The sequence below is a fragment of the Antrostomus carolinensis genome, unplaced genomic scaffold (genome assembly GCF_000700745.2).
Source record: "Antrostomus carolinensis isolate BGI_N321 unplaced genomic scaffold, ASM70074v2 scaffold33796, whole genome shotgun sequence".
NCBI lineage: Eukaryota > Metazoa > Chordata > Aves > Caprimulgiformes > Caprimulgidae > Antrostomus > Antrostomus carolinensis.
In genome coordinates, this window is record NW_010321722.1 from 1 (window position 1) to 11,309 (window position 11,309).

Genomic DNA, 11,309 nt, shown 5'->3' on the forward strand with positions numbered 1-11,309 from the left:
TGTCAGGCCGTTTGCTGTGGCAGCTGGAGCATATTTCAATTTCTGGGTGGTTTTAATGCCTGGGCAAAGCTCAGCCCTAAATACAGAAGTGAACCAGTTGCTGCGTCGCTACCTGTCTGGCTTTCTGACAGCTATCCCTGTCCGTATCCAACACCCTTCCAAGCAGCCATCCCAAGCAATTTGTTAATGTTTTTTATATATATTTATTTATTTATTTATTTATTTATTTTTTTGTTGTTGAAGCAATAATGGTTTTAATTGACAACCTTTTGTGCCTTTCATTTGCTTTTCAGAGTTGGCAACGTGTTTCATTCCTGCAGAGAGGGTGTGTCAGTCAGATAAAGCTCCGTGTTTCTGTGGGACTTTAAACTTCCAAGTGTGACATTTCTTCCAGTCAGATGTAACTCAATGTACAAACTGCCTTAAAAACATAATCTATTTGTGCAGGTATTTGTGGCAACATGAAGGGATTTCTTAGTTGTGTTTAATTATTTAAAACACAAATGTGATGCTTTTGAACTAATGTCAAAGTGTACAAAGGAGTGATTACTCTTTCTGCTTCGCTTTCTATGGATGTCGTAGTCATGTCTGAGAAAGACAGTGGTGAAAATCTGACAGAAGAAATATCTTACAAAGATGAAAACAAACAGGAAGCAGAGGAATTTGGCTGCACTAAAAACAATGAAGAGAGAGAGCAAGAGCTTGAGCCTGTGCCTATGACTCGGAAAAGACCTGAGCCCAAACCCCCAAGCCAGCCTTCTGCCACAGAAAAGCCTCCAGCTGAAACCCTCAAGGTATGTTCCTGAGCTACCTCTGAATAATGTGACTTCATGTTTCATGGCTGTGAGCACAGATTAATTCTGAGCATGAGCCCCACTCCTTTTCTGAAAATTCACATTTCTCTTTATCTAAAAAGAAAAAGCTGTACAAAAGTTACATGTCACAGATGGCTTGTGTTCCTCTCCACACCCTAATACCTGCATCACTTTCTTCTGCTTTTCTTCATTAAAGGTCTCGGATACTCCTGCTGCAGTTCAGACAGGATGGGGGTACTGGGGAAGCTGGGGGAAATCTCTTCTGTCAACTGCGTCTGCTACCGTAGCTACTGTAGGTAAGGCTCTTTCTGGTAGTTGATAATTATTTTCACCAAACTTCATGTCTCAAACTAGTGCTTTTGACCTTGTTTGTAGAGAAGGGGATTTCTGTTATAGGAGCAATTATTGGAAAAATGTCAAAAGAATTGTTCAAGTAATGGGGAAAACTTGAACCAAAAGGTGCAGTGAGATTAAGGAGATATGCACAGCCAAAATGACTTGCAAGTTATTAAGATGTTTGCATAATTTTCAGCTGGTATTTTAAACTGGTATTCAGATGGTATTTACAATGCAATTTAAAAGCTGAGATGAAACCTGAGTTCATTACGTTGGTAAACAAGCTGGGTCGTAGTCGCTTTTAGTGCTGGGTAAACTGTCTTGAACAGAAGGAATCCAGACTAATAAAAAACAGTGCACAGCCCTCATCCTGCTTCTGTCCTGATTTCTCTTGTATCTCATGGTTAAAGTGAGACTACTGCTGTCTTCTCTAGGTCAAGGAATTTCAAATGTCATAGAAAAAGCAGAGACAACCCTTGGGATCCCCAGTCCTAGTGAAATCTCTTCAGAGACTAGAGATGCTACAAGAGGTCAGTTTTTACTGCATAAAAACAACACTGAAACTTTTCTCATAACATAATCAGCCCTAAAATAGCACCACCTTCCTTGGTATCTTGCATATTCAGGTAGACACCTATGTGCTAAAATAATACTCTATTGCTTACTTTTGTTAGCTCTGAAAAGTAGGTAGGAAAATAATCCCAATTCTGGCTCTGCTCCAGGCTGGCACTTGGTGTTTGTTAATTTTCTCCACTCTGCAGCTGACAAGATCTTTTTTTTTGGGGGAGTGAGAAAATTAATTTTCTGCCTTCTAATGCAGGAAGCGAGAATCCTGATGCTAGCAGCACAGATGCAGTTGATGATGGCAGTTCCTTTCCTATTGCTGGGGCTCTTGGAGTTTTATCAACAATCTCTACTGCTGTCCAAAGCACAGTGAGTGAGTTGGGAAGTCAGGAGGATATGGGTTTAAGAGAGCATTGGGTTTTTTGCCTTGCATCTGAAGCATCGTAATAGGAAACTTTTAACTTTGACTTTTGTGGGATGAATGGTGAGAAACTGTTTCAACCTTCAGACAACCTTTATCCTGGGCTTCTAACTGGCACTTCTTCTGTAAGTTGTCTTGAATTGCGATAGTTCTGTACTAAATGTTGATACATAACAAAAAAGCCCCTAATGGTGGACTGTGTGGTGTGTGCATTCCTGTGCACATCACCTCTGTACTCTGTTATCTCTGCTCCCTTCCTTTAGAGTATTCAGGTAAATGCAGGGTCAAACTCATTCCTGGAATATTTTCACTGATTTCCACAGAACTGTCTAGAGATGAAATCCATTCTCCTCTTCAAAAACTTCTTTGAGACTAGCCCAAATTGCTTGGAAATCAGCTTGCTCCTGTGACCGTGAGAAATGCACTTCAGAGGAGCCCATTACCCTTAGAAACTGTGCTTTTGTGATCTGCTGTCTTGTCAATTTGCCCATGAATTTGAAAGAGCTGCAGATGGAAAGCTTGCTTCTGCTTCTCTGGCTTGAACAAGAGTTAGCAACCAAAACCTCCAGGTCTAGTGTTTTCTGATTGAAGGGATGAGAATGAAATACTTTAATGTGCTGAGAACCAGCTTGTTCACAAAATAAAAATGTATTTCCCATCAGATTGCTGCAGCTGCCTGAGTGCTACATTAAACTGTTGGATGATAGTGTAGTGTGGCTCTTTCTGTATCATTCTACTCTCTTTGTGGTGATGAGGGTTGAATTTTAGGGTGACAAGGACCAATTTAGCTTGATATAAATTCCCCAATTCAGTTTCTTCAATTGTAGAGTCTTCTGTGAGATTTATGCACTGTCTGTGTCCAAATCTGATTTCTAGGGAAAAAGTGTTATTAGTGGGGGTCTGGATGCCTTGGAATTCATCGGGAAGAAGACAATGGATGTAATTGCTGAGGGAGACCCTGGATTCAAAAAAACAAAGGGCCTAATGAACAGAAACTCTACGTTATCTCAGGTATGGCAGTTCTGTGTCAGCTCCTCATTGGTTTCTCTCATTTCTTCTCCCTTCTTTTGTGGTCCTGTCTTTAAGCAACCATTTACTATTGAACCAAAAGCCTTCTCCTCCTATATTCTGTATCTTCTGGCACTGACCTCCTGAGTCCTCTGCTTTTCTTTTTCAGGTCTTACGAGAGGCAAAGGAGAAAGAAGAGCAGCAGACAGCTACTGAGGTTACCATGGCTACGGAGAAGAAAGCCCATTATGGGTTACTGTTTGATGAGTTTCAGGGTCTTTCGCATCTGGAGGCCTTAGAGATGCTTTCCAGAGAGAGTGAATCAAAGGTAATGGCCTTGAGCAATTTGCCTCATATTTTGAGTTCAGCTGAGCAGGACAAAAAAGATTAGAAATGTGTGTATATGCATGTAAAATCAGGTGCTCCCAACTTGCTATAAAGTGATTGATTACACAACTTCACTTTGATCCCTGCGTTATGAGCTGGTGTGTACCTTGGGAGCATTATGTCCTGTTCTCAGCTCCTAGAGCCATTTTCTTTACCCAGCTAACCTCAGTTCCTGCATGTCTTCAACAGCTTTTCACTAGTTACTCTCTTGTCATACCCACTTGTTTGCTGCCTTGATCTGGAGAAGAGGAGAGCATTGCAAGCACAGCAGAGATTGTTCTCTCCGTCTTGGACAGGAGGAGGGCAGATCAGCATGCAATTTCAGAAGTCATTCACTTTTTAATGAAATACATTATTTTAATAACTCCTTAAGAATCCATTATTATCTTACAAGACTTCAGAAACAGGTCTTTTTCCCTTTCCTCCTTCCTGTAGGAAAATACCACTTTCTCATTAGTATCAGTCTGTGTTTTTCTATGCAGTGTAAACCAGTGCTGCATCTTCCATCCTCTCCCCCTTTTTTTGTTGGATTTATGATTCTCTCTTTGGCTGTGTTGCCCCTAACTAGGTGAAATCGGTTCTAAATGCCCTCTCTGGAGAAGAGTTGGACACACTGCAGGAGGAAATGGAACAACTCAAAGAAGCGTTTTCTTTACCTGAGTTCTTTGAGGAAGAGGAGGAAGAAAAGAAGGGTAAGAGAGTCCCAGGTTCTGGGAGGAGGAGCTGGTTCTCAATGAAATTCTCAGTATAGAACCAGCCAACCCTGAGATTACTAGCAATGGGCATGATGCCTAAGTAAAGTTGTTATTTAGCTGGATGCTTAATCCTAAAGCTGTCTGTGGCCAGGAGCATGACAGATAGCAATACTCTTCATGTCTGGAAAGCTGCTGTGCATTAACTCTGTGGCAGGAACAGTTTCTTGCCAGAGCAGGATGAGAGTTGCTTGACTCCTTTACAGTTTATACAACTAACTTTGAGCCTGGATGCAAATTCAAAGAGATGCTGGATTTCCCTGAGCACAAGGGAAAGAATGTGAATAGAGTTGTCCAACCAGTGGGAAAGCAAAAAGCCTTTTCTTTTTATTTTTTTTTCTTTTTAATGAGAGTTCTGCTTACATACCAAAAGACTCAGGTGCCTCCATATACAAGATCCATCCGATTCTTGAGGATTATGTAGATTTAAATGTAAATTTCTTGCATTGCTTTTACCTAAATGGGTCATCAGGGAGGGCTTACACACCTGCACTTGCTATCATTTAGCATTTAATGTATCTTTTGTATTTGCACATGATGGATCTCACAGCCTTCCCCCCACTGTTAACATCTGCCCTGCTGTATATAATAGGAGAACCATAGGCTTTAAGTGACATTTCAGACTCTCCAAGGTGATGTGCAAATTAGTGCATTATAAAATGCTGCCTCTAAAATCACACACAAAAAAAAAAAAAAGACTTTAGCTACAAAACCAGGGTCAAGAAAGAAAAAAGCTGAACTTTTGGCACTGGTATCTCTACCTTTTCAGAGCTTACCTTATAAATTACATTTTAAAAGACAAGGTTTGATGCATTCTTGCCCAAGGTGATGATTCAAAGAGAAATACAGGAACAGTTGACAGACTTATACAGAACTATTTGTGCATTGAAGTGCTGCTTGATTCTTGTATCTGTCCTTTGTGTGGATTCTTTAACCTTTCCTGTCCTTTAGGAGACGAGGAGTTCACAAAAGAAGTAACAGAGTTGTTTTCAGAATTGCGCATCTCCTCAAAGCCGGACAAACTGATCATGGTGAGTTATTTCCCATCTTCTAAAAGCTGGAGAGATTCCTCATAGGAACTGCTTCTCAGTCCTGCTTTCCTTGTGAAAATACCAAAGACATGAAAACAAGCTGTATTTTAGATCCTTTGATCTAAAGGATAGGCCTTTTCCTTTGACTTTATGGGGCAAAATCATGTTCTGTTACATCTTTGGCTCTGAATTGGTCTTTGCCCTGTCACTGGGCAGTAATAAGTGGTGGCAAAGATAACCAGGACCAGTAAGGCTTCAGCCACCACAGTGAAATCAACCTACAGTCCTGAACTGAAGCCCTTCTCTTGGTTCAGAAGCTGGTATGAGGTAGAATTGCCTTTTTTGCCTTTCATTTCACTACCCTTCAGATCCACCAAGTGGCAGCAGCATTCTGCAGACATGTTTTTAAAGCACCTCTGTTGTGGTCTTGCTGGTAAACTCCAGCACCAAGTGCTAGAGAAATGACTGCTCTCAGCTACATTGCAGCCAACCCTCTATAAAGTCCTGAAGGCACTAAGATCTTTTCTCCTGGTTCTTCTCACTAGCTCAGGAGTCATAGCTGTTTCCCTCACGTAGAGAGATCCAATACTCCATGTTTTGTGGTGTTCAGGGGGGCTTCATTCCAGTCATTAAATACTATGACACATCTTCATACAGGTGAGGACGTCTGCTCATGAATGGATAGCACAATTCAACAGTGGTCTTCCTAAAGAAGAAAGAGAGAGTGAAGAAAACCAAGAAGTAGAATCCAGAGATGGTGACCATGATGCTAAGAAATCCGTAGAGGTAACAGAGTAGTGAAGGAAGAGAGTATCTGACTGCAGAGTGTTTATCTGGCTGCTAAGTTACCGTTGTGATTCCGAGAGCTGATGGGTTTCTATTTCTGTGCAGATTCTGAGGTCTGAAAGGGCAGTGTAATGATAATACTTGTGTGATTCACTTGTTTTAAATAAGAAAAGCTGCTAGTTTTTGTATGATACGGGGAATCTTTTTAACTCTTGCAGGATATTCATGCATTTGCCATAAGAAGCCTGGCTGAACTGACAGCGTGCTCCATTGAGATGTTTCACAAAACTGCAGCTTTGTTTCTACATGGTCAGAAACATGAAGTGACAGCCACAGACAGAGCCAAGTCCCTTTCACAGTGAGTTCATCTCTTAATAAATGTGTAGCATATAATTATTTGCATACTGATTAAACTGTCTAATAAGTCTTTGCAATCCATGGTATGCAGGGCTCTTGAATTCTGCACGTGTGTTCAAAGTTGCAATGGGTGGCATCGCTATCTTCCAGCAGAATTCAGCTGTCTCTTTCTTCTTCCAGCTTAAAGACATTTCTTAATGAGGAAGAGGAAACTCTACTTGAAAGTTTTTATATAACCAAGAAGAATGTTTGCCCTAAGCTTGTGCTAGTTAGTAGATAGACATTTAAAATATGACAAAGCAGTTGTATAAAAGTGATTCTTAATTACCTCTTTGTTAATCATTTAGTATGTTAGGTCTGTGATATTGTAAAATTACTGCAAATAATTAGGAGATTGGTCCTGTCAAGAATGCATAACATGAGATTTTTCTTTTATGTTGGGAGATACTTGGCAAGTGTGTGAAATATGCAGTACTTCCTAATTCAGAAAATGACACTTCTTAGTAAAAAAAGAAAAAGTGTGGGCTAGTACCGTTCCTTCTTGAGTGGATGTGTCTGTCCTTTGAATGCTGTTTCTGATCTTCTTCAATTATTTATTTTTCCATCTTTCCCCTCCCTGGTTTGTTTGGGGAACTTCTGGATCTTCCTACACTGTTTATATGTTTTATTGTGGTTTAATTTAGTGTTATATGCATGGAAATAAGGTATTTGCGTTTTAGAGGAATGATAAAAGAAAGTTATTGTTGTATTCTGTATTTACTACATGGTTTTCTCACTCTTCTTCCACAGAATGACAATTGTGCTGTGTAAAGAACTGTCAGCTTTCTCTAAAGAGTTTACTACGTGCTTAACAACTGCAGGGGTAAGAGTTACACCACAGTTCTTAGGAATGAGTTGGTGTTAGTTGATTACAAGCCTTGGGATCTTCCCCACAAAGTGCTTTTTGTGTTTGCACATTTATATATGTGTGTTTTTCCCCATGAACTGATCTTCTAGGTCAGTGTTGCCCAAATAGTGGCAGCTGAATGTATGCTGAGCTTTTGAATGCCTCCTACTGCATTCAGCCTGGCATAGAGTGGGGGTGGGAATTGGTGCTGACAGTACTAAGGAGACAGAAGAAAAGAAGGTTTGTGACCCTATTGTGTATTTTCAGGTGTTACTGAAGATAATATTGTCTCTAAATTCTGCAGTTGTCCACAGTTCATTTGAAGATGTGATGTGTGTATTCATATATAACTTGTGTTGGGCATACGTGGGTTACTTTGTTCTTATTTGCATGCTACAGGGCAGGTCCTCCGCAGCTTGTGGCTTAGCTTTCCTCTAGTCAAGGGAGCAATGGTGATTTAAAATTTACTGAGGATTTAACTTTATCTTGCTTGAAGAAATGTGATCAAATTTTCAATCAGGATAATACATGTCTGATCTCTGCAGGTCAAAGAGAAAGCAGATGTGCTTAATCCCTTAATCACTGGAGTGTTTTTGGAGGTCAGTTATTGTAAAGTTAAAACTTTTAAGCTAATACTTAAAAAATACATGTGCTGGTTTTTTTCCATTTCTTTATCCTTATGAAAGCCAAGTTCTTTAACCTGTGGTCTAAGATTCTACTTACCTATCTAATAACTTAAAAGTGTTAATAAATGTCTGTAGCTTTGCACAAGAGGTGGGTTATTTAATGAAGAGTGAACCTCATGCTGTCTCAGCTGACAGTTATGATGGGTGAGAAGACACAGATGAAATTCAGCAGTCTGGATTTCTAGAATTTAAATATCCAAAGTAAAACCTTAGGTGACCTCATAAATTAGCATGCTAGAGTCCCAACACTTCCCAGCTTCTCAATGCTTGTAAACTTCTGAGGTGTGGTAGGAAATGGGTGTTTCCTGTTGGTGTGTTCTTTCTTCCTGCCACAGTATGCTTATGCTTCACTTTGAAATAAATTCTTCTCCTCTGTTATTGAAAACAGCATCCTACATGTGAATTGCACCTGATCTTGTTTGACAGTTTTTAAGCCAGCTGCTTTTTTGCCTAGTGGCATATAGCCCCTCAAAAACTTAATATTAAATTGGTTTCTAGAATAAAGGCTTAAAAATCCAACAAGCACTGGGCTTCTGTTTACGTGCATTAATCAATGCTGTTTGAAATGAGTATGTGGTTAGTAAAGCTGATTGGTAGCATAATTATTCATGTGTGTATTTTGGTTTTTGTTTTTGTAGGCTTCAAACAGTGCTTCGTATATCCAAGATGCCTTCCAGCTCTTGCTGCCTGTGCTGCAGATCTCTCTTATTGAGGCTAGAACGGAACTATCGTAGCAATAAAAATCCTTCTAATTAAGAACTTTTTGACCTTCCCACTTCATAGTTTCCATGCTGGAGAATGATGTAATGGCTGTTATTAAAGGGAAAAAGATTAACTCTGATCGCTGCTGCTGCTGCTGCTGCTGCAAGAACAGTGGTTAAATGCAGTCTGGCAATGACAGCTCTTACAGCACATTGTGAGATGTGATTAGCATAGTCCAGGCTGGTGGACAACGTGACAGACTTAAAGTGCTGATTGCTTCTCTGTTTTCAGGGACTGCCGATATCTTTTCACTGTAATCCCTCTGCTGTGTATGTTAACAAGCTCTTTGGAGAAGCTCTCTGGACTGTGAAGACAATGCTGGAAAAACCAATAGCAGCTGGCTAGTTAAAAAGTTAGCTAAAATCACGGTGTGATTTTTAAGTCGGAGAGACATAATTAGGTTCCTGATAGCTCTGTGTTGGTGTTGAGGTGAATATTGGATAGGTGGTGCAAGAAAAGGCAAATATTTATGATGATGACCCTTGCAGTTCCTAGGCTGGAAAGAATAGAGCAGAGGGGATTCCTTATCGAACCCTTGTTGCTGAAGAGAAGCACCAGCTTCCTGAAGATGTCTGTTAATGACTCAGGGATGTGGGACAGGGACTCTCACTAGGGTGCTGTTTCTCATTCTCTCGCAGAGTGCTTGCTTCAGCACGAGCTGGGAAAATGCTGATCTGGCCCTAAGAATGTGGGTACTTTTCTTTATAGCAATAAATGAGAACTGGCTAAAAGTGATTGATTTGTGTTTGGGCAATTTAATGAGAGAATTTAGCAGGAGAACTCCCCTTTTTCAGTGCAGCTTGATGTCAGCCACAGACTGTTCACAAACTCGGATATTGCCTTTCTCCTCTTTCTGTGTAAAAACACTATAATAACAGACTTTCTTCTTGGAAGGCCTGTCAAAGTAGGGAGGGAGGAAGCAATTTGGTTCTGTTAGCGGGAGTCCTAAATTGTCTCAGAAGCTGCTCCACATATGGTATCTGTTTCTTTGTGCTGTGAAAGTTCCCTGCTTTGTTCCTTTTTGCAATTTCTGTCTTTTGAGCCTACCCATTGGGAGGGAGCAGCCTCTGTTGGAATCACAAAAGCAGAAATGCACAGCAAAAATGGGACTTGAAGAAGTCCAGAATAGCTAACCAGAGGTGACAGCGTGTCACACCTGCCTCTAGAGAGGCTCATTGATAACAATGATGCTCAAATCCCATTTTGAAAATCCTCTGGGTTTTAGCAGCTCTTGCACATTTCTGCTATGCTGAAGGCTTAACATTCCTCTGCTCTATTTGTGCAGGAGAGAAGTGTTTTTATTATTAGAATACCTTTTGGCTAATGCTCCTCTGATTCTATATATATGGAAAAAGCCTTGCCTTAGTCCTGGTTAGACTGATCAGATCTCTAAAGGGAGAGCCTTTTTTTGCATCTTAAAGAAAACTAGACTTGAAAGAAGTGTGTCTGGGGTGAAAAAATGTGCACTACAATAAACTATATATTTTTTTTCCTTATTTGTATTGATAGCATTACTAATGAAAGATTTGACAACCTTTTCAGTTAAAAGCTATTGGGATAGCAGTGGGCACAAACGAAGTGAGAAAAATGAACTGTGGAGTTTTTTCTTCTCAGCCCTGGTTGTGGGGCAGGGCTGGGAGCTGCTCTGGGGCCAGGACAGCTGGGTCTTTTCTCCTGGCAGGGTACTGTCTCATAGAAAACAGGGCTCTAAACCCAGGCTGGGGAGTGAGAACGCCCACAGGAATTCCCACAGTCAGAGCTGCCACAAAGCCAAAATGTACAGAAATTGTCAGAAGAGCAGAAGTAAAGTTAATGAGGTTTTATTCAGCAGCAGCTGCTTTTCTTGCACATAAATTCTACTGACCTGGAGTGCTTTAGTGCAGAGTAGTTTAATACTTAAAGGAAACGAGGTTTGGTTGGGGTTTTTTTGGTTTTGTTTTTAAGATGGAGACATTAATTCTTTCAGTCATGTCCACCTGGATTTTGTTACAGCAATCAATAATCAAACATGCACCAGCTTCACTCGTGTGCCAGTGCAAGGACTGCAATAGATTACCAACAAAAACAGTTCCACAGTTGCTGAAATCTTCCTACCCAAAGGATTCATCAGAATTCAGCATCCAACTGTCTGGAGGTCTTCTCGCTCGGCCTCGCCTTGCGCATGAACCTAATGAGAGCTGGCAGTAATTTGAGCACTTCTGGTAGTGTTTGGGGAGGTGAGAGGTGGCTGAGAATAGATAAGAGTTAGCTGAGATGCTGGCAGTGACTTGGAGTGGAAAAAAAAAAAAAGCCTTCCACAATTATTTTCTTTCCTTGGGAAAGATTCTGTTACTTGCAGCTGTAAAAGCTGCTTCCTGGCAGCTGCTGTGGAAAGGTTTAAAACATAAAAAAAGACACTGTCCTCTAGATGGGCTTTGGGAGTTGCTCCCAGCCCTTGCCCAACCAGCTTCCCATGGACTTGTTTTTCATTATTAAAAGATGCACGTTCCACAACAGTAAAACCTCTGACACAGGCATG

The 11,309-nt window shown here is 40.6% G+C and overlaps 1 protein-coding gene across 1 annotated transcript; it reads left to right on the plus strand.

Moving 5' to 3' along the window:
* Window positions 1-584: 584 nt before the first annotated feature.
* On the plus strand, window positions 585-8,782 carry FAM114A2 (family with sequence similarity 114 member A2). The gene is made up of 13 exons (XM_010170043.2): window positions 585-794; window positions 1,012-1,111; window positions 1,586-1,681; window positions 1,972-2,084; window positions 3,013-3,147; window positions 3,314-3,472; window positions 4,100-4,223; window positions 5,235-5,314; window positions 5,972-6,100; window positions 6,319-6,458; window positions 7,247-7,319; window positions 7,889-7,942; window positions 8,668-8,782. The coding sequence occupies exons 1-13, from the start codon at window positions 585-587 to the stop codon at window positions 8,761-8,763; spliced, it is 1,509 nt and encodes a 502-aa protein (XP_010168345.1). The 3' UTR covers window positions 8,764-8,782.
* The last annotated feature ends 2,527 nt before the right edge of the window (window positions 8,783-11,309 follow it).

Excerpts from the sequence above, each read along its gene's own strand:
- FAM114A2 (XM_010170043.2), top strand. The coding sequence starts at position 585 with ATGTCTGAGAAAGACAGTGGTGAAAATCTGACAGAAGAAATATCTTAC. Across the intron at positions 3,148-3,313 it reads GAAACTCTACGTTATCTCAG|GTCTTACGAGAGGCAAAGGA; the intron begins GTATGGCAGTTC and ends TTTCTTTTTCAG. Across the intron at positions 5,315-5,971 it reads AGCCGGACAAACTGATCATG|GTGAGGACGTCTGCTCATGA; the intron begins GTGAGTTATTTC and ends ATCTTCATACAG.